At 47.1% G+C, this 27,420-nt stretch overlaps 1 protein-coding gene across 7 annotated transcripts in view; it reads right to left on the reverse strand.

Moving 5' to 3' along the window:
- DMD (dystrophin) overlaps positions 1–27,420 on the reverse strand; it is a 660,617-nt gene that overhangs the window by 527,857 nt on the left and 105,340 nt on the right. For all 7 annotated transcript variants that reach the window (XM_039914163.1, XM_039914164.1, XM_039914160.1 and 4 more), the window contains exon 2: positions 22,465–22,526. In XM_039914163.1, the coding sequence (XP_039770097.1) occupies positions 22,465–22,526 (62 nt within the window). The remainder of the gene's footprint in view (positions 1–22,464; positions 22,527–27,420) is intronic.

Raw genomic sequence — 27,420 nt, forward strand, 5'->3', positions numbered from 1 at the left:
AATGATAAACAGACACATTCCCTGTCCACAACGAGCTTATAGGCTAGAGGGGGACAATGATAATTTATAATAACTGCATTTGTTAAGCGCTTATCATATGCCATGCAACTCTAGGCGCTGAGGTAGATATGAGCTAATGAGCTTGGACACAGTCCCTGTCCCACATGAGGCGCACAGTCTTCATCTCCATTTTACAGATGAGGGACCAGAGGCACAGAAAAGTGAAGTGATTTGCCCAAGGTCCCAGAGCAGACATACAGCAGAGCCACTTGAAGCTTGCAGATTAAAACTGAAAGTTGGACTTGCAGCTGCAGTTACATGATATCAAGAGCATGCTACGCAACACTAATGAAATGCGCTAAGATTTGTCCCGGATTCCTGAGGAAACAGGTTGCGGCGCTCGGCCTGTGCTGAGGGGCCCCGGGTACCCTTGGAGCATAAACAACTCATTCTCTCCAGACCCTATCTTGACTAACATAGCCTAGAAATCTTTGCTGGAGCCTTTTCCAAACACTGGAGTTGTTGCCTTACGCTGTCAAGTCACATGCAACCCATAGCGATGCCATTTAGACCGTGAGCCCGTTACTGGGCAGGGATTGTCTCTAGCTGCTGCCGAATTGAACATTTCAAGTGCTTAGTGCAGTGCCCTGAACATAGTAAGTGCTCAATAAATACTACTAAATGAATGAATTCCAATTCTAATTCCGCCCCACGGTGGGCGGGAATGTGCTTGTTTGTTATATTGTGCTCCCCCAAAGGCTTAGTACATTGCTGTGCAAACAGTAAGCGCTCAGTAAACATGACTGAATGAATGAAATAATGTAAATCGGGGGTGGAAGGACTGGGGAGAGGAGCACAGTGCTGATTTCTCCAGAAGCAGCACTGCCTAGGAGAAAGAGACCGGGCCCGGGTGTCAGAGGACCTGGGTTCTCCCACAACGCCCCACTTCCATCTACAATTGTTCTGGTAGTGGATCCATAGAGTTTTTTCGATAAAAATACGGAAGTGATAGACGAGTCTCTGCCCTCGACTCTCTCCCGGGCCGCTGCTGCCCAGCCCAGATGAGTTTCGACTCGTAGGAGATTGCCTGCCACTCGCTAGCCACTGCCCAAGCTAGGCATGGAATGAATAAGCCTCTCCTTGACTTTCCCTCCTGTAGTCGTGACTGGTAGAGCACTGGAAACTCTCCAGGAGCGTCCCTGAGAGGGGAGCACTAGAGTAGATACAACTTAATCAGGTTGGACACAATCCCTGTCTCATATGGGGCTCACAGTCTAAGTAAGAGGGAAACGGGTATCGAATCCCCATGTTACATACGAGGAAAATGAGGCACAGAGCAGTTAAGTGCCCAATGTCACACAGCAGGTAACTAGCAGAGCGGGAATTAGAACCCAGTTCCTCTGACTCCCGGGCCCGTGCTCTTTCCATTGATAATCCCTCCAGATTGTTCAAGATTGGCTTTTGAGTCTGGAAAATGAAGTCTTTGATCCTCCTGAGAACCGTTCTTTTAACTATCGGTAGCAAGCAGTGAGCATCTACTGTGTGCAGAGCAGTATGCTAAGTGTTTGGGAGAGTATCCAACACTTGGAAGACAAGATCCCTACCCTTAAGAAGCTCACCATCTTGCAGAGAATCCTTACAGTCCAGCTGAACTCTTAAAAAAAAATTCAGTGCCAAAGGCCTTAATGTTTAATGACCATAGAAGATCATCGAATTTATGCAAAGGTGGAGAGCGTAGTTTATGTCAGGTGGAACCATTTCTCGTCACGGAATGCTCCCGATGAAGGGACAATCAACATTTCCATTTAAAAAGCAACAGGGGCTCATTGACTTTCACTTCGAAACACTACATTTCCCAAGGGGCCTGATCGTGGACCACTGGCATTTAAAATTTGGGCCGGTGGTGCCGAGATGAAGCTCTCCAGTCGTATTTTGTCAGAGAATAAAAAGGTGCTCATTCTTGTTAGGCTGAGAGTTGAAAGGGAGAAGTACATCCTGCAAATGTTTCTGGAGAACGGAGTTAGCTTTGGGGCTCCGGCCCCAGAGGGTCGGCAAGGAACGAGACGGGCGCCTCCGTGGCCACGGACCACTGGAGGGGACGGTCCGAGGCCCATCTCGACCATGGCCCCCAGAGGCTTGGGTCCTGCCCACAGGCTTCTACATGGAGCTAAGAGACAGATCATATCCCCAGGGTTCATTCATTCACTCATTAAATCGAATTTATTGAGCACTTACTGCGTGTGGATTGGAAAAGTACAATACAGGCACCAGGCAGAGTTTGTGGCCATTTGCTCCCAAGTTGGTAATGTGCTTTATGGCCCACTCAAGGAAAGCCATTCTGTATCTTGAAACCTGTCAGAGAGCTCCGGGTTACCATTAGAGTCAGAAGGAAGACGTCTCAGAGCCCATTAACCCGGGAGAGTCGTGTTCTGGGTCCTTCTGCAAGCTATCTTATCAGAGAAAGTCAAGTGATCGGACAAGCGAGGTGGTCGACTGACAGAATTGTTTCTTTCCTGAAAATCGGGACTGAGCAATTCTCCGTATGGCTTTTCCCGATCAGTGGCTCCTTCGATTCCTCCTCTCAAAAAGGAAAGTGAAACCAAGGTTTTGCCAGTGTCAGATGGTGAAACTTTAATGGGAATCTGAACCTCGGGAATCTGAACCTCGGGGTCCCTGCAAATTACAACTCGAGGGGTTGCTCCGGGTTTTCGGATATAACGCGACCGTGCCGGCCCACGATCTCTCCCCTTCGGCTTGTCCCCCACGTCCCGCTCCTGCCCTAATGCCACCCTCAAACGCTGCCCGTATCGGAAGCCGACGCCTCAACACATAAAATCCCCCCCGAATGGTCTCTAACGACGAGCGGCAGAGAACCAAGGCCCCCGATAAAGGTAGGATGTTTTACGGCCCATTAAAGTGAAGCAGTGCTGTATTGGCTTCAGATAGCCGGCAAATTAATAATCAAGATCTCCTACAGAGAAAAAGAACAGCCCTGATTCGGGAGTGGGATGAACCTCGTCTCCCCATCCTGAAGTTGAAATTCAAACAGCGTGACAGTGGACTGACTTTTGGACAGAAAATAGACGTGCTCGATTCTTTTGGGTGCAAAAGCAGCTGCCCAGCCAGCATCTGCAGGATACAAGAGCAAAGACCCACGGAACTGAACCTTCTGTCCTAGATTTCATAGAAATCTACTATATATAATTTAACAAATATTAAATTATATATTATAAATTTCACATTTACATCCCTGCCTGTCTTCCCCCTCTTGACTGTAAGCTCAGTGGGGGCAGGGAAGGTGTCTGCCATCTCTGTTGTGCTATAACTTCCCAAACGCTTAGTAGAGTGCTGGGCACCCAGTGTCAAGAAATATCACTGATGAGGAGAAGCAGCATGGCCTGATAAAAGCACAGGCTTGGCAATCAGAGGTCGTGGATTCTAATCCCAGTTTTGCCACATCTGCTGTGTGACCTTGTGCAAGTCACTTCACTTCTCTGTGCCTCAGTTACCTCATCTGTAAAAGGGGGATGAAGACTGAGAGCCCCATGTGGGACAACCTGATTACCTTTTATCTACCCCAGTGCTTAGAACAGTGCTAGGCACAGAGTAAGTGCTTATAAAAACCATAATAATAATTATTATTATTACGAGAACCGTGTCCCACCAAATCCAAAGCATCCTTCCACTTCCCCACCCATTTCCCCCCTTTTCTGCATCACCGATGCACTTTGATCACCCCACACATCCTATCCGTTACCAAGACCTGCCGGTTTCACCTTTACGATATCGCCAAGATCCGCCCTTTCCTCTCCACCCAAACGGCTACCTTACCGCTACGGGCTCTCGTTATATCCCGGCTAGACTACCGTGTCGGCCTTCTCTCTGACCTCCCTTCCTCCTCTCTCGCCCCGCTCCGGTCTATTCTTCACTCCGCTGCCCGGCTCATCTTGCCGCAGAAATGATCTGGGCATGTCACTCCCCTTCTTAAACAACTCCAGTGGTTGCCTATTGACCTCCGCTCCAAACGAAAACTCCTCACTCTAGGCTTCGAGGCTCTCCGTCACCTCGCCCCTTCCCACCTCTCCTCCCTTCTCTCTTTCCACCGCCCACCCCGCACGCTCCGCTCCTCCGCCGCCCGTCTCCTCGCCGTCCCTCGGTCTCGCCCGTCCCGCCGTCGACCCCCGGGCCGCGTCCTCCCGCGGTCCCGGAACGCCCTCCCTCCTCACCTCCGCCAAACCGATTCTCTTCCCCTCTTCGAAACCCTACTTAAAACTCACCTCCTCCGAGAGGCCTTCCCAGACCGAGCTCCCCTTCTCCCTCTACTCCGTCTACCACCTCCCCTTCACTTCTCCACAGCTTAACCCTCTTTTCCCCCCATTTCCCTCTGCTCCTCCCCCTCTCCCTTGCCATCCCCTCAGCACTGTACTCGTCTGCTCGACTGCATATATTTTCATTACCCTATTTATTTTGTTAATGAAATGTACATCGCCTCGATGCTATTTAGTCGCCATTGTTTTTACGAGACGTTCTTCCCCGCGATTCTATTTATCGCCATCGTTCTCGTCTGTCCATCTCCCCCGATTAGACCGTAAGCCCGTCAAACGCCAGGGACCGTCTCTATCTGTTGCCGACTTGTTCATTCCAAGCGCTTAGTACAGTGCTCTGCACATAGTAAGCGCTCAATAAATACTATTGAATGAATGAACTTTGATGGTCAACTCGGCTACACAGCTCTAATGGACATATATCAATCAATCCTATTTACTGAGTGTTTATCGTGTGCAGAACGCTGCTCCAAGCGCTTAGAAGGGTACAATACAACAACGTAACAGACGTGTTCCCTGCCTACGACGAGTTTAGAGATTATGTTACATTCCGTTGATGTCCTTACCTGAGATTAATATCACCGTCTGTCTCCCTCACTAGGTTATAAGATCACTGAGGGCAAGGATTGCGTCCACTTACCCTATTGTACGCCCCATGTGCTAAATGCAGTGCTCCACCAACGGGAAGTACTCTACAAATACCTCTGATTGATTTGATTATTTGAGGGGCAGGGAGGGGAGAGTAAGAAATCTTTCTCAAAGAATTACTCATCCAGAAGGCAGCCTGCACTCCACTCAGAGAACCCACCCATCCCGTGGCTTCTATTCTGATAAACCGATCGGCCACCTCCAGCGCTTCTGTATTCATCAGACCCACGCTCAGCACATTCTACCTTTGGTTTCTCCACTGTACCTTCGATTATTTATTTTGACTACGCAGCTTTTACAGACTTACACGTATAGACGCAGTCTTCCCTGTTGGAGGTGAACTCCTTGTGGGCAGGCAGTGGGTCACCTCTTCGTTTTGTACTTCCCAAAACAAAGCAACCATCGGATGCTCAAGCAAGTACTAATGCTACTGTGAGTCTAAGAGTGAATCGCTGGGTCATAAGGCCGGCTTGGCCTAATGGATGGAGCCCGGGCCTGAGAATCAGAAGGACCGGTGTACTAATCCTCGCTCCACCACGTGTCTGCCGTGTGACCTCGGACAAGTCACTTCCCTTCTCTGGGCCTCAGTTACCTCATCTGTAAAATGGGGTTTAGGACTCTGAGCCCCTTACGGGACGGGGAGTGTGTCCAACCTGATTGGCCTGTTTCTACCCCAGTGCTTGACACACAGTAAGTGCTTAACAAATACCATAATTATTCTTATGAGGCCGATAAAGTGCTCCTGGAAGGAACCGATTCTCTCACAAGGAATCTCGAACTAGCCTCTCTGCATTTTTGACCATAGCACTGGCCTGACCTTTCCCCTTTCTTCTCCACTCTAAATCGACTTTCTCTCCCTGTACCTCGTGGGGCTTCATCTGTTTTTATCAGATCCAATTCCCTACGCTAGCCAGGTTGTGATCAGACAACACGCAGACTGCAATCTTTAACTTCTCTGACATTAATTCTGCTTTCAGGTGCGTCCGGAGTACTTTTTTTTTTTAATGCAAACCACAAAACTCTCCGACGTCAATACCTCGTTGGCTCCAGGGGCTCACGATCAAAGAATAAGACGTGGGGGATCGGGGAGGGGGATAAGGAAATGGAGGACACATAATCCAAGGGAAAATGGTGTGAACAACAAGGACAAGAATACCTCAGTAGTTGAGGTCCACTCTGGATTAAGGATCAGTTTCAGGGTCCGACCGTCAGGGCAACCCCATCCCCAGCACTCTTAATTCATCAGGCCTATCACCGGCCCTAGCGGTCACCCTGCCGTGCTACAGCAGAGCAAGATGGGAGACCCGATGGCAAAGGACGATGGTAAACCCCTCTCTAGTCTGTACGCTACTCGTGACCGGCGTCTATACCTACTCCACCGCATCACACTCTTCCAAGTGCTTAGTACCTGCTCTGCTCAAAGTAAGTGCTAGATCGGTATCAGTGATTGACTCATCGATTGACAGTGGTAACGACGACGATGGAATTTGTGTCACGCGCTGCTCTAAACGCTGGGGTAGATACAACCTAATCGGGTTGGACACAGTCCCTGTCCCACCGGGGACTCCCAGTCTTAATCCCCATTTTCCAGATGAGACAACTGAGGTCCAGAGAAGTAAAGCGACTTGCCCGAGGTCACGCGGCAGACGAGGGGCCGGACCGGGATGAGTACCCGGGTCCTTCTGACTCCCGGGCCCGGGTTCTAGCCATTGGGCCATGCTGTGGACTATCTCCCAGGACACGGTGACTGTATAGTATAGTCTAGTGACTGTAGCCTGTCCTCCCTGGGCCCTTCTTCCTAGAGGGCTAGAAACTGAACATCCTGTGGCCCACGGATGAAGATCTCAGGCCAGATCACAAGAAATCACCACGTCTCACCGGGCCCCTCGCTCCCTCCCTACCTCCCCGGACACTCCAACGGAGAGAAATAGTCGCTGGAAGAGAAGAGGGTGGGGTGGAGTGAGACTAGGACACTTAACACTCTCCTGTGCCTCCGATTTCAGTGCCTTTTAAACACTGCTTGCCTCCCCCTCTCGGCTAACGTTTAGGCAGGGTATTGCTTGTATAATTAACACTTCACACAAAAACTCCTTCCACTTCCCATGACTGTGCTCTTAATAGCATCGCTTCAGGTCTTCTTCAGAAACAATCAGCATTGTCACTTAATTTTCAACCTCCCAACATTTAATTGAAGACTTGCAATATAATTAAAAAGGTAACTGCAGGGCAAGTAGTTTTAAAACCGGGCGATAAGTGACTGAACCAAGGAAGCTCAATTTCATTTTCATGCTTTCGCAGTTCTAATCCTCTGTTGATAAAGATTTTCCCGAGTTTTAAAGGCTAGGACCTAGGTATTAGCCCATCTAACCACTCTGGGCAAAATGTGACACACAGAGAGATTTCTAGTCCCACGCTAGCCCTGACCTGCTGTGTGTGCTTGGGCAAAGTCTCTCATCACCCTGGGCCTCAGTTTCCTTCTCTGTAAAACGGAAACAGCAGCGTGGCTTAGTGCAAAGAGCACGGACTTGGGAGTCAGAGGTCATGGGTTCTAACCCCGGCTTCGCCAAGTGTCTGCTGTGTGACTGGGCAAGTGACTTCACTTCTCTGTGCCACAGTTACCTCATCTGTAAAATGGGGATTAAGAATGTGAGCCCCAGGTGGGACCATCTGGTTACCTTGTTTCTCTCTTAGAACGGTGCTTGGCACATAGTAAGTGCTTAACAAATACCAGCATCATCATCATTATTATTTTGTGCTCCCTCTCTATCAGATTGTGAGCCCTAAGTGGAACAGGAACTGTTTGTGACCTAAGTATCTTGCTTAGCGCAGAGTTTGGTATGGAATACCTGCGCGAGAAATACCGTCTGCCTTGTCACGTTACTGGACCGTAGATACTTTCCTATTTACGGCTTTGATTTCTGATCTGAGGAATATCTCAAGAGCTCAGACAGCGAGTAGCGTAGAAGGAGTTGAGTTTTCAGAAAGGGCCAGCACAGCTGGCTGAAAAAGCAAGATCATGGAGGAATTTGTCCTCTGCTTGGCTTTCTCTCCAGGCCTGGCAGTGAGACAAGCTGGTAAATCTCTGCAGCCTCCACCCTCTTTCTGATGTGGAAGACCACTTGTCTCAAGGGGCGGAGAACGAAGCCACAGGGGTGTTATCTGGGCCCCCGGGCAGGCGGGAGGATAGTGACTCCCAGTTCCGGGCCATGACCCAAAAGTGGTCAGACAGCAGCTCCGCCACATATCTGCTGTGTGACCTCGGGCAGGTCGCTTCACTTCTCTGGGCCTCAGTCACCTCATCTGTAAAATGGGGATAAAGACTATGAGTCCCATGCGGGAGATGGATTGTGTCCAACTGATTAGCTTGTATCTACCCCAGCGCTTAGTACAGTGTCTTGCACAAAATAAGTCCTTAACAAACACCATTATAAAAAAAAACTCGAAAATCAGGGTGGTCTAATGGAAATAATAATAATGGTATTTGTTAAGTGCATACTATGTGCCAAGCACTGTTCTAAAGCACTGGGGTAGATAGACAGTAATCAGGTTGAACCACGTGGGGCTCACAGTTTAAATCCCCATTTTATAGATGAGGTAACTGAGGCACAGAGAAGTTAAGTGACTTGCCCAAGATCACATAGCATACAAGTGGCAGAGGCGGGATCAGAACCCAGGACCTCCGAATCCCAGGCCCGGGCTCTTTCCACCAAGCCACGGGAGCGTGGGACTCTGAGTCGGGAGACTCTGGACCTAATCTTTGTTCGTCCAGGTGACCTTGGGCAAGTCACCCGCTCTGGGCCTCGTCCATTCATTCATTCAATCGTATTCATTGAGCGATTACTGTGAGGATAAAAATATCTGCCTCTATCTCCCTCTTAGAATTTGAACCCCAAGTGAGAGAGGAACTGTGTCCTTTCTGATGATCACTTACCCAGTGCTTAGAACTGTGCTTGGCACATAGTAAGTACCTAACAAATATCATCATTATTATCATCATCTACGACTACGTACACGATAAAAAGGAAAGAGAACCCAGTATGAGAACCAAAGCCCAAGCCAAGCATTGTTCCATTCGAGAGTATTATCATTACTACTACTACTAATAATGATAATACTACTATACGTCCAGCACTAGTCTAAGCACTGGGGTAGATGAAAGCTGATCAGGCTTAACCCAGTCCCTGTACCATATGTGGCTCCCAGTCATAGCCCCTATTTTACAGATGAGGTAACTGAGGCCCAGAGAATCAAAGTGACTTGCCTAAGGTCACACAACGGACAAGGAGTGGAACTGGGAAGGGAATCCAGGTCCTTCTGACTCCCAGGTCCGCGCGCTATCCACTAGGCCATGCTGTTTCTCCTCATTAGGTAGATGCTAAGTAGTTTATAAAGTCTAAATTCAGTCCTGAGCACGTCGGTAGCAATTAGCTGTATTTGTCACTTGGATAGTTTGTATAACTTTAGAACTACTCTAAGTCTCACTCCATCTTCTTGCCCTTCAGGCCCACACCTCATTAATCCCATTATGAATAATGGTCTAATTTCTAGCTCCGATGCTATCCAGCCCTAGAGGTTTCATGATACATCCTGAAAAGTCACTTAACTTCTCCGTGCCTCAGTCACCTCATCTGTAAAATGGGGATTAGGACTGTGAGCCCCACACGGGAGAAGCAGCGTGGCTCAGTGGAAAGGACACGGGCTTGGGAGTCAGAGGTCACGGGTTCTAACGCCGGTTCCGCCACTTATCAGCGATGTGACTTTGGGCAAGTCACCTAATTTCTCTGTGCCTCAGTTACGTCACCTGGAAAATGGGGATTAATGCTGTGAGCCCCAGGTGGGACAGGGACTGAGTCCTACCTATCTACCCCAGGGCTCAGTACGGTGCCTGGCATCTAGAGAGGAGTTAACAAATGCCATAAATAATAAATAATACATAATATTCAATCAATCATATTTATTGAATGCTTGCTGTGTGCAGGGAACTGTACTAAGCCCTTGGGAGAGTACAATATAAGAGAGTTGGTAGACCTCTTCCTCGTCGACACCGGGTTTACCGCCCAAGCCCTAGTGGAGCCATATATCGCCCTCAGCAGCTGGCCAAAGGGCAAAGTGGCAGTCGATCTCACCCCGTAAAACTCATTCCAAACTTGCTACCGCTTCCAAGCCCAGAACAGCTGACAAAATGTTTCTTTGGAAGAACTGTTTCCGTTTGTTCAGTCTTCATGGTCGCACAGGTCCTGGAATGCCCTCCCTCCTCACCTCAGACAATCTCATTCTCTTCCCCTCTTCAAATCCCTACTTAAAGCTCACCTCCTCCAAGAGGCCTTCCCAGACTGAGCTCCCCCTTTTTTCTCTCTGCTCCCTCTACCCCGCCGCCCTTCACCTGTCTGCAGCTAAACCCTCTTCTCCCCACTTTCCCGCTCCTCCTCCCCCTCTCCCGTCCCACCCCCTCAGCACTGTACTCGTCCGCTCGACTGTATATATCTTTATCACCCTATTTATTTGGTTTATTTTGTTTAATGAGATGTACATCACCCTGATTCTATTTAGTTGCCATCGTTTTTATGAGATGTTCTTCCCCTTGACTCTATTTATCGGAGAAGCAGCGTGGCTCAGTGGAAAGAGCGCGGGCTTTGGAGTCAGAGGTCATGGGTTCGAATCCCGGCTCCGCCGCTTGTCAGCTGTGTGACTGTGGGCAAGTCACTTCACTTCTCGGTGCCTCAGTTACCTCATCTGTAAAATGGGGATTAAGACCGTGAGCCCCACGTGGGACAACCCGGTTCCCCTGTGTCTACCCCAGCGCTTAGAACAGTGCTCGGCACATGGTGAGCGCTTAACAAATGCCAACATTATTATTATTATTATTATTGCCATTGTTCTCGTCTGCCCGTCTCCCCCGATTAGACCGTAAGCCCATCAAACGGCAGGGACCGTCTCTATCTGTTGCCGACTTGTTCATTCCAAGCGCTTAGTACAGTGCTCTGCACATAGTAAGCGCTCAATAAATACTATTGAATGAATGAAAGAGGGAAGCAGCCTAGCCTAGTGGATAGAGCACAGGCCTGGGAGTCAGAAGGACCCGGGTTTGAATCCCAACCCGGCCACTTGTCTGCTGCGTGAACCTGGGCACAACATTTCACTTGTCCGTGCCTCAGTTCCCTCATCTGTAAAAGGGGGATTAAGACGGTGAGCCCCATAAGGAACAGGGACTGTACGCAACCTGATTATCTTGTGTCTACCTTGGTGCTTAGAACAGGGCCTGGCACACAATAATAATAATCAATAATAATTACGGTATCTAAGCGGTCACTATATGCCAGGCACAGTAAGTGTTTAACAAATGCCATTTTAAAAAATCCCCCTTTTACAGATGGCATAGAGAAGTGAAGTGACTTGGCCAAGGTCTACACAGCAGAGAAGTGGCAAATAATAATAATGGTATTTGTTAAGCACTTACTATGTGCCAGGCACTGTACTAAGCACTGGGGTGGGTACAAGGAAATCGGGTTAGATACGGTCCCTCGCAGTGGAAAGAGCAGGGGCTTCGGAGTCGGGGCTCATGAGTTCGAATCCCAGCTCTGCCACTTGTCAGCTGTGTGACTGTGGGCAAGTCACTTAACTTCTCTGTGCCTCAGTTCCCTCATCTGTAAAATGGGGATTAAGACTGTGAGCCCCACGTGGGACAACCCGATTCCCCTATGTTTACCCCAGCGCTTAGAACAGTGCTCTGCACATAGTAAGCGCTCAACAAATACCAACATTATTATGTGGGGCTCACAGTCTCAATCCCCATTTTACAGATGAGGGAACTGAGGCTCAGAGAAGTCAAGTGAGTTGCCCAAGTTCACACAGCAGACAACTGGTGGAGCAGGAATTATGACCCATGACCTTCTGACTCCCAGACCCATATGGGAGTGAGGTTCACCTGGGTGTGGATTTTCAACTGTGAACCGCGGCCTGCGGTACTCGGTTGGCGCTAGTAGCGACAGATGGGCCGGGGGAGGCCAGAAGGGCTGCTTCTGATGATTATTTAACAACCATCTTGAAAATCTTTGAAGAGTGGGACCCTGAGAGCATCGGAAAACTGTTCCCCTGAGGCAGTGAGGGAAATACAGCTGGGTCCTAGAAAGGCTTTGGTGTATCTTCGAGTTGTTCCAAGAGATCTTACTGAAGGCCCATCTCCTTCAAGAGGCCGTCTCTGACTAAGCCCTCGTGTCCTCTTCTCCCACTCCCTGCTGAGTTGACCTTCCACTTAGATTTGCTCCCTTAATTCACCCTTTCCTCAGCTACACAGCACTTAAGATACATATCCGCAATTTCTTTTTTTATATTCATGTCTGTCTCCCCCAATAGGCTGTAAGTTCATCGCAGACAGGGAACCTATCTACCAATTCTGTTATATTGTTACACTGTACTCTCCCAAGAGTTTAGCATAGCGCACGGCACACAATAAGCGCTCAAAAAATACAACTGATTGATTGACCGATTGGCGTAGTTTGGACCCGTATAATTACTAAGGGAGCAGGACCCTAACCTAACACACTAACGTTGTGCCTCGGAGGCTAATTATCTATTCCAAATCTTCCCGATTTTGAATCTTAGTTAACTTGGGCCTCCAATCTGGTAAATCACCAATTATTGTTATCGTCGTTGGGTTGAAATTGAATTAGATTTAACTGCTTCTCTGGCTCCTTATGTGGTCAGCGCAAGTCGTCTCGTTTAATGGTGTTGAAGCCGAGACGAAAATGTTAAATGTGGGAGTCAATTGCGAGGTCGTTACTTTTTTCCAAGTAATGAAAACCTAGTACTTCATGCACTGTACAATTATGGGGCTAATGATACAGTCTACAGAGTGGCTCTCAGAACTTGTTCAATTTTAGCACACTGATTTAAGCCATTTCAGAGTATCATTTTGAGGATTAAGTATTAACCAGAAGCATTAGTCACAATTCAAACGCTCCCCAAGCTACCTGTACTTTTAAGAGACAGACACAGAAGGTCAGGAAAGATGAGGCTAAGACAATAATCAAACCCACTAAGTACATGCTAAAGTGGAGACGGTGGGAAATGTGGAATGTTTACCAACCCTCAGCTGCATCCCAAAGCCCTCAGGGGACCACATGAGGCTTCTTAGAAATTGATCCTCGGGGCTCAAAATCCCAAGGCAGAGCTCCTTGGATGGCTTCTTTTGAACCCTCCTGGGTGTACTAGACAACAGAAAGGGCCACGTAGAGCACTCACGATCTGATTTGGATCGGCGTAGGCAGCCAATCGGGATTGAGTGAGAACCTTTAATTGGAGTGTTTCTTTTCATTCCCCCTGAAACCACCTAGTTAATTTTCTCAACTGTCCACGTGGGACCCATTTAGACACAGCCCAGGTATAAGAACTGGAATAAGAGAAGCAGCGTGGCTCAGTGGAAAGAGCACGGGCTTTGGAGTCAGGGCTCATGAGTTTGAATCCCAGCTCTGCCACTTGTCGGCTGTGTGACTGTGGGCAAGTCACTTAACTTCTCTGTGACTCAGTTCCCTCATCTGTAAAATAGGGAGTAAGACTGTGAGCCCCACGTGGGACAACCTGATTCCCCTATGTCTACCCCAGCGCTTAGAACAGTGCTCGGCACATAGTAAGCGCTTAACAAATACTAACATTATTATTATTATTATTATTATTAGGAACGATACGGCGAGAACAGCACCATTCAATATCAAATAGGATAAGGGCTCTATGTTTCCAAGATGGCGAGGAGTTTCTCATTGTCCTCCAAAGTGGAAAAAGTCTGATACATCTTCCTATGGACAGGTAGCCTACACAATAGTAATTATGGCCCCTATTAAGCACTTACCTCACGCTAAGCAGGAGAGTCGATAAAAGTCATGAGATCGGACCCAGTCCCTATCCGACATGAAAGCTTACAGTCGATCTTATCCCCATTTTACAGATGAGGAAACTGAGGCCCAGAGAGATCATAGTCACTCGACCCATGGTCACACATCAGGTCAGTGCTAGAAGAGGGATCAGAAGGCGGGTCTCCCTGACTCACGGTCATCTACTTTGTTCTACTGGGCCACATGGCCTCTCGTCCTCTTCCAATACAATGAAGTTCCCAAGTTAACTTTGACTCAATTGATTACCTGCATTCTTGAGGAAATCATTTTTTGGGGTCATGGAAATTCGAGATAACTCAAGTCGGCGGGCAGGCCCTCTTCGGACAAGCGTATTGCTCGGAAGCAAATTCTACTCTTAAACATTCTGGTTTGGGCCAGAATACGTCTAAGTGAATTCGAAAACGAAAATGGAAACTTACCCCCAGAGGATGGTAAAGAACCAGTCTTCATAACAGATTGACTCCTAATTGTTAAACGAATAATCAAGGCTGACATATGAACAACATGATTAACAACAACAGCAATAGGAAGCCCTGCAACCTTCGAACACAAGATCAAATAAACTACAAAGAGATAAGCCAAAGACTGCACGCCCAGGCAAAAGCAAATACTGCCTGACTCTTTTGCCTAGGGAATAGCCTGCCAACACTGGCTGAGGCTGGGAAAAGAACAAAGGAGGAAATCAGAAGAAAGGAAGGGATACAGGACCGGAAGAACTCAGAGAAAATACCAGGCTGTATCTTCCTCCCGGAGCTGGAACGAATGTTGAGTTTGGAGCCTGCAGTCCGTCAAAAGGAAAAGGGAAAAATGAAAGCCTTAAATTGAGGAGAATAACATGCTGCAGAGTGACAGCAAATCACATGTAGAAAGGCCAAGAAGATATGGAGATGAGCTTCCCGAAGAACCCGGTTGGTCCCTCCATCCGGGAGGAATGGGAAGAAATTGCTATTTTTTTTAATGGAATTTGTTAAGCCCTTACTATGTGTCATAGTACGGCTCTCAGTCTAAATGGGGGGAGAACAGGTATCTCCCTTTTACAGTTGAGGAAACTGAGGCCAAGAGAGAAGTGACTTGCCCAAGGTCACACAGCAGGCAATTGGTAGAGCTGAGATGGGAACCCAGGTCCTTCTGACTTCCAGACCTGTGCTGCTTCACATCTGAATGGAGTCAACTGAAAAGAAGCTCTGTTTCCACCACAGATAGAAACTGCAAGGTTCCAAAGGGCAGCAAGGAAACCTCAGGGATAAACAGTCACGCAGTGACCTTCAGACACAGAGATACATTCATTTTGAAGACATCCAATTCAAAAGGATTTTTACCACCTAAATGGCCAATTAACTGGCAAGTTCCACCTCACAGAACTCGGGTGAAAGTCTGAGGAAAATGATATTTTGTGTTCATCTCTTTGCTTCCCTTAATGCTTCATCTTAATGATACTCAAATTAAAATGATGTCTGCTCTAAGGTGTAAGTTTCTTGTGGACAGGGAACATGCCTACCCACTCTGTTGCATTGTATTCTCCCAAGTGCTTAGTACAGTGCTCTGCATATAGTAAACACCTAATGAATACCATTGATTGATTGCCTGATTTGCTGAATGATAATAATAATGATGGGATTTGTTAAGCACTTAGTATGTGCCAAGCACTGTTCTAAGCACTGAGGAAGATACAAGGTAATTAGGTTGTCCCTCTGGGGCTCAAAGTCTTAATCCCCATTTTACAGATGAGGTAACCGAGGCACAGAGACAAATAATAATAGTAATGGTATTTATTAAGCGCTTACTATGTGCCAGGCACTGTACGAAGCGCTGGGGTGGGTACAAGTAAAAGGGGATGGACGCAGTCCCTGTCCCTCGTGGGGCTCAACGTCTCAATCCCCATTTTACAGAGGAGGAAACTGAGGGAGAGAGCAGTCAAGTGATTACCCAAAGTCACTCGGCTGATAAGTGGCGGAGCCAGGATCAGAACCCACGACGACCCCTGATTCCCAAGCCCGTGCTCTTTCCACTAAGCCACGCTGCTTCTCTAATAAAAGTGCTTAGAACAGTACTCTACACTTAGTAAGCACCTAATAAATACCATGGATTGATTGATTTGCTGAATAAAAGCAGCCTAGCAGAGAAGCACCTCTGTTGAGTTTTACAGATCCTATCGGGGAAGTGAAAAGAGTCCTGCATGTCAGAGATCTGTGACCATCTGAATCTCTTCTATCTTTGAACACAAATGGAATTCTCCAGGACTGCGTACGTCACTGCTGCTGGTTCGATGAACTACACCAATTTTAGGGAGCAAAGACGATTCTTGCCATTCAACTATGCTGGTTTCCCTCATTAAAGGATAAGAAATGCAGACACTACTTAGACGGCGAGCTCCATGTGGGACAGGGAATGTGTCCAACCTGTTAGGTTTGTACCTACACCAACTTTCAGGTCAGTGCCTGACAGATAGTAAGTGCTTAATGGCACCCCTCCCGCCAAAAAAAAGATAGCGTGATTGGATTCTCACATATTCGAGCTGCCACCAGTATCTGAAAGCAAAATGTTCTCTTCAATGTCCAGAACTTTCCTCAAATCGGCATTCTGGATTTGGTAGGCAATTGCGTTGTTGACTTGATCAGAAATACCAAGTGAGTGATGCATTCTGATCACGGTGATGAAATCTATCCTCTTTCATTCATTCATTCAATAGTATTTATTGAGCGCTTACTATGTGCAGAGCACTGTACTAAGCGCTTGGGATGAACAAGTCGGCAACAGATAGAGACAGTCCCTGCCGTTTGACGGGTTTACGGTCTAATCGGGGGAGACGGACAGACGAGAACAATGGCAATAAACAGCGTCAAGGGGAAGAACATCTCGTAAAAACCGATGGCGACTAAATAGAATCGAGGCGATGTACAATTCATTAACAAAATAAATAGGGTAACGAAAATATATACAGTCGAGCGGACGAGTACAGTGCTGTGGGGATGGGAAGGGAGAGGTGGAGGAGCAGAGGGAAAAGGGGAAAATGAGGCTTTAGCTGCCAGCAGTCACCACACCCATTTGTAAATGTTTACAATTTACAACATTCACACCTCCACGTTGTTCTGGACCATGTTCAGGAGTCATTATCATTTTGTGCAGATTTAGCATTTCATTTAAGGTAAAACTTTTGACTTTTAACGGTTCGGAGGAGAAGGCTCGAGGCCCACGATGAGAAAGCCCATTGTCGCATCATATTTCTGTAAAGCTGTCTTTACTCGGGAACAACGGGCTCTCATATTTGAATGCAAAACTACAGAACCACCCAAATCCAATTTCTTTCCCCAAGCTGAATGGAACCCTTTGTTTCTCGGATCATCTGCGGGGATCAGAGTCGGGAAAACATCTCAACAAGTGATTTACTGTGGATTAAACAATAAACCTAATTATCTGCTCTCAAAACACTCCTCATTCCGAAGCAAGCGTCTTAACCTTGTAAATTTGCTCTGAAACTAAAAGTGTGAAGGTTTAAGAGGCTCCCAGAAATGCAGAACAATAGCCTCTATTGCTCATAAAAACATTCTTTCCATAAAGAGTGGCACATTCACGCTCACAGAGAACGATTTAGGGAAGGGCAAGGAGTCCCCTGAAGGCTGCGAGACAGACCACAAGCTATTGTCCCGAGGTAGACCTGCTGCAAACTAAGACGCAATCCACGTGCGAAGGGAAGCAACGTGGCCTAGTGGCTAGAGCACGGGCCTGGGAGTCACAGGGACCTGGTTTCTAATCCCGGCTCCATCCCCCGTCTGCTGTGTGACCTTAGGTAAGTCACTTCAGTTCTCCATGCCTCAGTTTCCTCAAGGGTAAAATGGGGATTAAGACTGTGAGCTCCATGTGGACGCAGTCCACCCTGATTAACTTGTACCTACCCCAGAGCGCAGCGTAGTGGCCGGTACATAGTAAGTGCTTAACAAATACAGTGAAGATAAAAAAAAGAAGAGGCAGGCTCCTGAAGATATGGGAACAAATGCTAGCATGCAAACGGGTCACTCCAGGAGGGGTAGTGGGGATGTCCAACCTCCCAAGGGGGAAGGGAGAGACCGTGGTCTGTCAGGCAAACCCTCATTCTTCCATCCACAGCAGCGTGGCTGGCCACAGCCCATTTAAGTCTTCACTTCAGGGGCCAGGTGCTCCCAGGGCACGGGTCTCGGGCAGGAAGAATGCCAGGAATCAATCAATCAACCTTGTAATCGTATTTATTGAGCGTGCACTGTAGACAGAGCTCTACACTAAGCACTGGGGAGTGTACAATATAAGAGTTGACTGCCTGCCCACAATGAGTTTACAGTCTAGAAGGGAAGACAGACATTAAGATAATCCAGATCAAAAGGAGATAATAATAACAATAATGACAAACAAGGAGAAAAATTATTTTTTATGCTATTTGTTAAATGCTTACTTTGTGCCACGCACTGTTCTAAGCACTGAAGTGGATAATAACAATAATAATGATGGTATGTGTTAAGTGCTTACTATGTGCCAAGCACTGTTCTGAGCTCTGGGGTAAATACCGGTAATCAGGTTGTCCCACGTGTGGCTCACAGTCTTAATCCCCATTTTACAGATGAGGTAACTGAGGCACAGCGAAGTTAAGTGGCTTGCCCAAGGTCACACTACAGACAAGTGGCGGAGCTGGCATGGGAACCCAGATCCTATGACTCCCAAGCCCATGCTCTTTCCGCTAAGCCACGCTGCTTCTCTGCTTCATATAATAATGATTGTGGAATTTGTTAAAGCAGCTACTATGTGCCAAACTTACTATGTGCCAAACACTGTACTTGGCTCTGGGGAAGACACAGGTTACTCAGGTCAGACACAATCCCTGCTCTACATGAGGCTCGCCGTCTAGGAAAGAGGAAGAGTGAGTACTGAATCCCTCTTTTAGAGAGAAGGAACTAGGCAAAAAGAAAGGAAGTGACTTGGCCAAGGTCACACAACAGGCGATTGGCAGAGTGGGGGGGTAGAATCCAGGTTCTTGCTCTTTCCACTGAACCACGCGTTTCTGGGGGCCAGTGTGTTCCCAGTACTACTGGATCTGCTGAATTATATTTGATCCATTTGATTAATGCCCAGTATGTATTTACCAGTCACGTGCCACGGTTAGACTGCTGCCAAAGGGTTTAGGTTCTATTCTAATGACTTCAGTATTTTTATTATTACTACTACCAATAATAGTAGCATTGGTAGAGCTAGTTGGTGACTTTTAGTGTACTAGGCACTTGAGAATACACAAAAGCAAATACCCTTTGCTTTTAATATGAACATCCATATTAATCCTCTTTTCACCCTAATCCCCGGTTCTGTCACAGAATATCACATTTGCTCAATCTGAGTCTTTGAAGAAGTCAACTCAACACCTTGGTTGATCCACCCATCAAAATGGGTCCGACACACCACTGTCATGACAACTGCGGTATCTGTTACGTGCTTACTGTGTGTCAAGGACTCTACTAAGCACTGGGGTAGATACAAGATTATCGGGTCCCACAAGGGGCGCAGAGGCTAAGTAGGAGTGACAATAGGTAATGAATCCCCATTTTACAGATGAGGAAACCGAGGCACAGACGAAGTGAAGTGACTTATCCAAGGTCTCACAACAGACACACGGTGGGGTCAGGATCAGAACCCAGGTCCTCTGACTCCCAGACCCGTGCTCTTTCCACTAGAACACACTGCTTGCTATTGCTTCCGTTGTGCTTGCTACTGCTTCCATTGCTGTGCATCACTGGACACCACGAGACTTCTAAAATTCTCCGGGTATTCTAGGTATTATTTGGAACGTTGACTATAAAGACAAGAACAATTTATTTTCATCCAGATTTCATATCTGAAACGGATGCCAAAGGGTCCTACTGGTTCAAGAGGATTTTTACCCAGACTGTAAAAATGAAGACCTGCCTCCAATTCAGTTTATTGCTTCACAGACAGAGTCCTCACGGTATATTCTGAACCAAATCCTCATCATTAACAGGCATTATTTTCTCGCACCCAAGGATCAGGCTTATAAGATCTGAATCCAAATTCATCTGAGACACAAAAACATCACTGTAATGCCATCCCAGTGGATTTGCATATAGATGGTTCGCCACACTCCCTAGCATAAATGCAGCCTTAATTAAATGTTTTCAAATCCTCTGACATGAGGGAGATTTTATACATACAATATCAATTACAAGATTTCAGTCAATGTAACAGAGTTACATAAGAGCCATGCTGGAATGTAGTTTCCCTAATTAGGCAAGTACTATTTAAATAGTAAGGCCTTATCAAGCCAGTGACACTTTTCACCTTAAAAAAAAAAAAAAGGCTGCAATTGTCAGTGACCAGTTCTCCCAGGGCCCACATGATAAGGATGCCTATGGAGAAAGCACAAGTCTGGGAGTCGGAAGACCTGGGTTCTAATCCCAGCTCCGCCGCTCGTCTGCTGTGAGGCCTTGGTCAAGTCATTTAACTTCTCTGTGACTCAGTAACCTCAACAATGGGGATTAAGACTGTGAGGCCCATGTGGGACACGGACCGCGTCCAACCTAATCAGCTTGTATCGACCCCAGGGCTCAGCACGGTACCGGGCATATTTTAAGTGCTTAACAAATACCTTAAAAAACAAAAAACAAACAAAAACCACAGCCCCGCCCGTCAACAGTCCCTAACTTGAGAAAACCCAGGGTGAAGGAAGCTCTCCTTCCGTAGTTTCCAGGGAAAATATTAAAGGCTCTGCCCAAAGGAAGGTTGCCATGAATACTGGGGATTGACTCATGGAAACCTTGGACTTCTCAAATAGCACCCCGTCCTGCCCATGTGAAAATGCAGCACAGTCCCACAGAGAACACCAACAGGCTCCAACGCCACAGACTCCATTCTGGCTAGGGTTAATCGGAAAGAATGGCACCCTTCCCCTTTATCAGCCAAAATAGGACTTGAGATTTCCGCTAAACCACTCAAAGTTTGACAAAGCAGCGGTAAACAATGAAAATGTTCAACTATATAAAAATTATATTAATATAAAGGTCTTTCGAATGGGGTGATAATGGCTTTTAATACTAACGGTGTAGGACTTTAATGGCAGGCTGAAAGTTTCCAGGCTATTAATTCTTTTATGTCCTTCGGGATAAAATAAGTGACTTTGGCGTATTAGTTGACTTTTGATAATTTGTTATCATTCCTCTTGCCACAGAAGTACTTTCATCTCTGGAAAACAAGTCGTCTGAGTCTTCATTAGCTCGCCCCGGCTCTGGGGACGGCAGTCAGGTGCGGCCCGGGACGGCAGCCAAGGGACGTGAGGAGCGAGTCACTCCGAGGTGACTGGGGTTTCCTGGAGCCAGAGGAGGGGGTCTGCCCGGGGAGCAAGTGGGGTCAGAGGCGAAGCTCCGCACCTGAACGGGGACCGCGGCAGGATCACAGGGCCTGGGGACCAACTGATAACGGAGATGGCGAGGACTCGCCAGGGGGCACTGGCCATGGAATTCGGGTGCTTCTGTACTCCTGCCCTTTCATGTCGGACTGTAAATTCTCCAGCATTCCCCATCCCTGCCCAGGGCTGCCCAAAGGGAGAGCGAAGGGAACTCAGAGGGACAGAGGCAGGTTGCAGGCAGGACGAGAGTTGGAGATAATAATGTTTGTATTGTTAAGCGCTTACTATGTGCAGAGCACTGTTCTAAGCGCTGGGGTAGATACAGGGGAATCAGGTCGTCCCACGTGAGGCTCACAGTTAATCCCCATTTTACAGATGAGGTAACTGAGGCACAGAGATGTTAAGTGACTTGCCCACAGTCACACAGCTGACAAGTGGCAGAGCCGGGATTCGAACTCATGACCTCTGACTCCCAAGCCCGTGCTCTTTTCACTGAGCCACGCTGCTTCTCTAATGATAATGGTGTTGGTGAGGCACTGTGCGATCCCGGGGCACGTCCCTTAACTTTTCTGAGTCTCGGTTTCCTCAAGTGTAAATGGGATTACCTGTTCTACCTGCTCCCCCTCCTACTTAGACTGGAGCCCCATGTGGGCCAGGGACTGTGTTCAAACTAACACAGTCGCTACCTTACAGTCGTTACAGTTCGTGCCTACCCCAGTGCTTAGAACAGTGCTTGACACGTAGTAAGTGCGGTATATATGCCATTTTAAAAAATCTACAGTGCGCCTCGATCGGCTGGTCCTGTTAACTACGCAAGAGAAAATGCTGGCAAACACTACCTAGGGAAAACAAAGCTAATACGCAAGGCACACACACTCGTTACCAAAACACCACCACCCTAATCGTTCTCATCCCCCCCCGATCGTAGAGTCGTTGAAAGACACGGTACACATACAAATATTTCATTGTGGTTTGTGTTCACAAGCTTTGGCCATAGCTGTAGAACATTCTCCCAGGAAGCATTCACTGGGTGTTCGTTTTCATTAAGACTAATAATTTGGCAATTTGGGGCTTCTGCTGTTCTCATGAAGATGAAGTCATGCCACCCACCTTTCCAGCATCTAATTGGCAAGAAGAGAGAAGATGGGGAGATGATACCAAGAGCGTTCAACCTGGAACAAACATCAATTCTTGGGTTTAAGAAAAAAAAGAATATAATTTCACTTACCTTAGAGAATTGTGCATTTAGCCATTTTGTGAATGTTTTCTTCTGCACATCTTCCCTTTCATCTATAAGGTAAAATGAAGACATTTGGTGTTAAAGTTAAAATACTATTTTCTTCCTCCATTTGATTTCCTGAAGAAAATATGATGAACTATACCCAATTACTATTCTGCTTCATTATTACCGTATTACTAGCCCTACTGCTTCAGTTTAATGAGATTAAACATGCACAATGTTGGCACTGAACATTCTAAATAAAATTAACTATGAAATTACATGCTTCTAGTCCACAGAGTTGTCCAAATTACTTAAGGGAATTACATGACTCAGAATTCAACCCTGCCAAATAAATACTGTATTATTACTCCCTGCTAAAAGTTTAATTTATACATGCATTCCTAGAGCACCGGGGAAATCGGAAGGAAGTTTCTGGGCAAAGCGAACAACTCTGGCTACGGTTCTCTCTGAAATCAGAAGCGCCGTAAGCCCACTCTTCTTCCACCTACTTAAACTGGGAGCCCAGAGAATAATAATGACGGCATTTGTTAAGCGGTTACTATATGTCAAGCATTGTTCCAAGTGCTGAGGTGGATACGAGCTAGCCGCGCTGGATGCAGTCCCTGTCCCATATAGGGCTCGTAGTCTTAATCCCCATTTTACAGAAGAGGTAATTGAGGCCTAGATCGGTTAAGTTACTTACCCAAGATCATACAGCAGCCAAGTGGTAGAGCCAGGATTAGAACCCAGGTCCTTCTGACTCCCAGGCCCGTGCTCTATCCACTAGGCCATGCCACTTCCCTAAGCCACACGGGGACACAGGCGCCCAGAAACGATGCCGCTCCCCGGCTGGCAGAACCGTCTTGAAAGCCCGAACTGAGTGGAACGGGCATCTCCCCTTAAAATAATGCCAAGTTGGCCCAGCTGTCGAACAGTAGCTAAGCACAGCCCCCAATAAATTCATTCATTCATTCAATCAATAGTATTTATTGAGTGCTTACTGTGTGCAGACCACTGTACTAAGCGCTCAAAGGGTACGATTCAGCAACGTAGACAATCCCTGCCCACATGGGGGTCACAGTGCTCAAAGAATACGAACGACTGACTGAATGATGATGGGAAGACCTGCTGTGGACTGGATCTTGAAACAATGACTCCAGACCACAAAAGAAGGATCTGCTTCATAGGTCAGCATCCCCGGGGCCCACTGAAAGAACAATAAACGCTTGGGCGGCAGAGTGACCAAGCTTGACATTCCTCAATCCCTTCAGAGGGCGCCGAACTTCCCAACGGCCTTTATGACAAGAAATATTCTACAAGGAGCCCTTTCACCGATTTAACTCTCATCGCTTTCCGGGGAACAATATGAAATGAAGGGGTGGATGTACTCTCCGAAGAATGATTTCTCATAAATCATGAATTTCACGCATCTTTCTTTTCTAGGATAAAAGGTATTTGAAGATTTTACCTAATTAGGATTATATTTTTCTTGAAGACCCTTTCTGAGTGATTCATTTCTGATGCCAATTTTCTATGTTCATTAAAATGTCAATGAAAACTGACCATTAAACATATTGAAGAGATTTGTTTGAGATGATTTTCCGTAGCGGTGCGAGAAGTGGAGATTTTTCTTATTTTCAATTTTATGCGGAAAGAAAATTTCAGATAGACTTTGAAGGGGCACAGAAACTTGACATTAACTGCAAAATGTTATGTATCTGCTGTGTAAATAACACTAAATGTGAATTTGATCGTCTAAGCATCTTCTGGAGGCATTCATCTCTTCTTTTTACTGCAATTAATATTACGAGAGCGCAAAAGCAGTTATCTTTAGATCGTCAGGATTTCCATACCAGAGCGTTCTCCGTTATGGAACACATATGTTCTTCACTAGACGCAGATCAGGAGTATGTGAGGCTATTTTTGACTATAAAAAGAGAACGCTAGCAAAAGGCATATTCATAATTAAGAGCCGTCACGGCAATTGCCCGGTTCTCTTGGAATGGAGCTTTTTGCCATTTCATTCAAGATACAGAACCCTTTGTATGCAGTTCTCTTTAGAAAATTAACCATATTTTTTCCACTGAAATCTGATTCATTTTCTTCAGAGTAAAATCCTTTTCTCCCTCTTCCAAATAAGCTTGCAAGAAAACACCATTTGAAAAGACTAATTGTTCACGCTGTCATTTCCCTGGTCTGTCATGCCAAGGAATAAATTGAAACTGTTTCTTAGCAGTGAGCAAACATGGGCAAGTGAGGAACCAGACATTAGACCACCCCTAGCAAGGAACAAGATTACAGGCTGGCTCTAAGACCCTTCCTTCTCCCCCGCCCGCATCATATACGGTGCGGGGATAGAGAGGAGTCTGACGCTAGGACTTCCCACCCCAAATGCGATTTACTCTGCCCCGTGCAATTCGGCAAGGTCAGACGCCCGGGGCTCCTCAGTTGGGCTTCTGCTCCACTCTGCGTCTCAACGGCCCAAACGCAAGATGCCAGGAATGATCCAGAATTCAGGGTCCTCCGTCAGTTGTATTTATTGAACGCTTACTGTGTGCACTGCACTAAGCGCTTGGGAGAGTACAATACAGCGATAAACAGACTCATTCCCTGATCACCACTAGCTTACAGTCTACATGGGGAGGAGACAGACGTCGATACAAAATAAATTCCAGATACGAACAGAAGTGCTGTGGGGTTGGGAGCCGGGAGGAACAATGGGAACAGGTCCGGTCGACAGGCCTAGCTGTAGCACCCGGAGTCATACCAAGGAAGCAGAGTGGCTTTTTTTAATGGCATATTTTATGCGCCTACTACTATTACTTCTAATAATTATGGCATTTGTTAAGCGCTTACTTTATGCCAGGCACTGAATTAAGCACTGGGGTGGAGACAAGCGATTCGGGTTGTACAATCCCTAACCCACAGAGGGCTCACAGTCTTAATCCCCATTTTACAGATGAGAGAACTGAGGCCCAGAGAAGTGAAGTGACTTGCACGAGGTCACACAGCAGACAAGTGGTGGAGCCGGGATTAAAGCCCAGGCAGTGTACTGAGCGCCGGGGTAGAGAAGCAGCGTGGCTCAATGGAAAGAGCACGGGCTTGGGAGTCAGAGGTCATGAGTTCAAATCCCGGCTCTGCCACTTGTCAGCTGTGTGACTGTGGGCAAGTCACTTCACTTCTCTGTGCCTCAGTTCCCTCATCTGTAAAGTGGGGATTAACTGTGAGCCTCACGTGGGACAACCTCATTACCCTGTCTCTACCCCAGCGCTTAGAACAGTGCTCGGCACATAGTAAGCACTTAACAAATACCAACATTATTATTATTATTACAAGTTAAAGAGGTTAGACCCGATCCACGTACCCCGTGCGGCTTACAGTCAAACCCTAGTTTACATATGAGGTGACTGAGGCACAGAAATACCCAGCAGACAAGGCAAGGTCACAAAACAGACAAGTCGCGGAGGCAGTATTAGAACCCAGGTCCTTTGACTCCCAGGCCCTTGCTCTATCCACTAGGCAACACTGCCTCTTCTCTCCTCAGGTCATCGAAGATACCCAAGCTAGAGCAGTGGCGGAAAGCTTGCAGTAAGGAAGAGACCGGGGCCGGGAGTCACAGGGACAAAGAACCGACGGCAAGGGAGGGTTTCTCTCCGAGAGAGACACCCGAGGACCTTTGCTAAATCCCTGATCTTGCTGGGATTTAAGATTTTAACTCAGCAGCATAATTATAATAACTGTGGTATTCGTTAAGCACCTTCGATGCGCCAGGCAGGGTACTGAATACTGGGGTGGAATCAAACAAATCGGGTTGGACACAAGTCCCAGTCCCACGTCAGGCTTCCAGTCTCAATCCCCATTTGACAGATGAGATAGGTAACTGAGGCCCCGAGAAGTGAAGGGACTTGCCCAGGTCACACAGCAAACGAGTGGCAGAGCCGGGATTAAAACACAGGTGCCTCTAAGTCCCACCCCCAGGCTCTTCTCACTATGCTACGCTGCTTCTCCTGGCAAACAGGAGGATAGTCGGGAACAGAAAACTCCTCTAAACCTGCTCTTTACCAAGTAGGAACAAATGGAGAGAAAACAATGATTTAACTTCGCGTAATGGGCACTTGAAGCCATTAGGGGTGGTAGCAAGGAGTTCAGGTGGTTCATTAAGGGGTAGGAGGTAATGAAGAGGATTGATATGCACGAGAATTTGGTTTCCCTCCTCAATTACCTAGACCGAGCTGTGCCGTTACCGTAGACGGGGAAATGACGCTGGCAACTCACGGCGTGGCTAGGTCGGATTCAATCACCGGCCAGTGCCCGGGAAGGTCCAGAAAGGAGGGAATGCATTCCAGGGCAACTCCAGACAAAGCACATTTATTCCTCGCCCAGGAATAAAGCAGCCCCAGCAAACTCCGCCCCCAAAGCCAAGCATATCAAGAAAGTGACTCAGTTTATTGATGTTGTTGATTTTGCTGTTATTTTATGGTGTTGGTCAAGAGCTTATTATGTGCCAGGGACCGTTCTTGGCACAGAGGTGGACACAAGCAAATCGGGTTGGACACAGTCCCTGTCCCACAAGGGACTCATTCTACAGATGAGGTAACTGAGGCACAGAGAAGTGAAACGACTTGTCCAAGGTCACCAAGAGACAAATGGCGGAGCCACTTCTGATGCCCTTGCCCGTGCTCTATCCACACTGCTTCCCCATTCTCTTTTGTCACCAGGGAAACACTTTGGTGCAATGTTTAATCTCTCTCTTCCCCTGCCTTCCGCCTCTGCTTCTTTTTTTTAATGTAATTAGTTAAGCGCTATGTGCTGATCACTGTACTAAACACTGAGGTTGGACAAAGATCATGTTCCACATGGGGCTCAAATTATAATCTACATGAATCCCTTATTTCTTCTGTCAGAAGACTCTCCTTCCCATCCTCACCGTTATTCCTCCAAAATCTCCTCCCCCTTTAAAAC

Source organism: Ornithorhynchus anatinus, chromosome 15 (genome assembly GCF_004115215.2).
Source record: "Ornithorhynchus anatinus isolate Pmale09 chromosome 15, mOrnAna1.pri.v4, whole genome shotgun sequence".
Taxonomy (NCBI): domain Eukaryota; kingdom Metazoa; phylum Chordata; class Mammalia; order Monotremata; family Ornithorhynchidae; genus Ornithorhynchus; species Ornithorhynchus anatinus.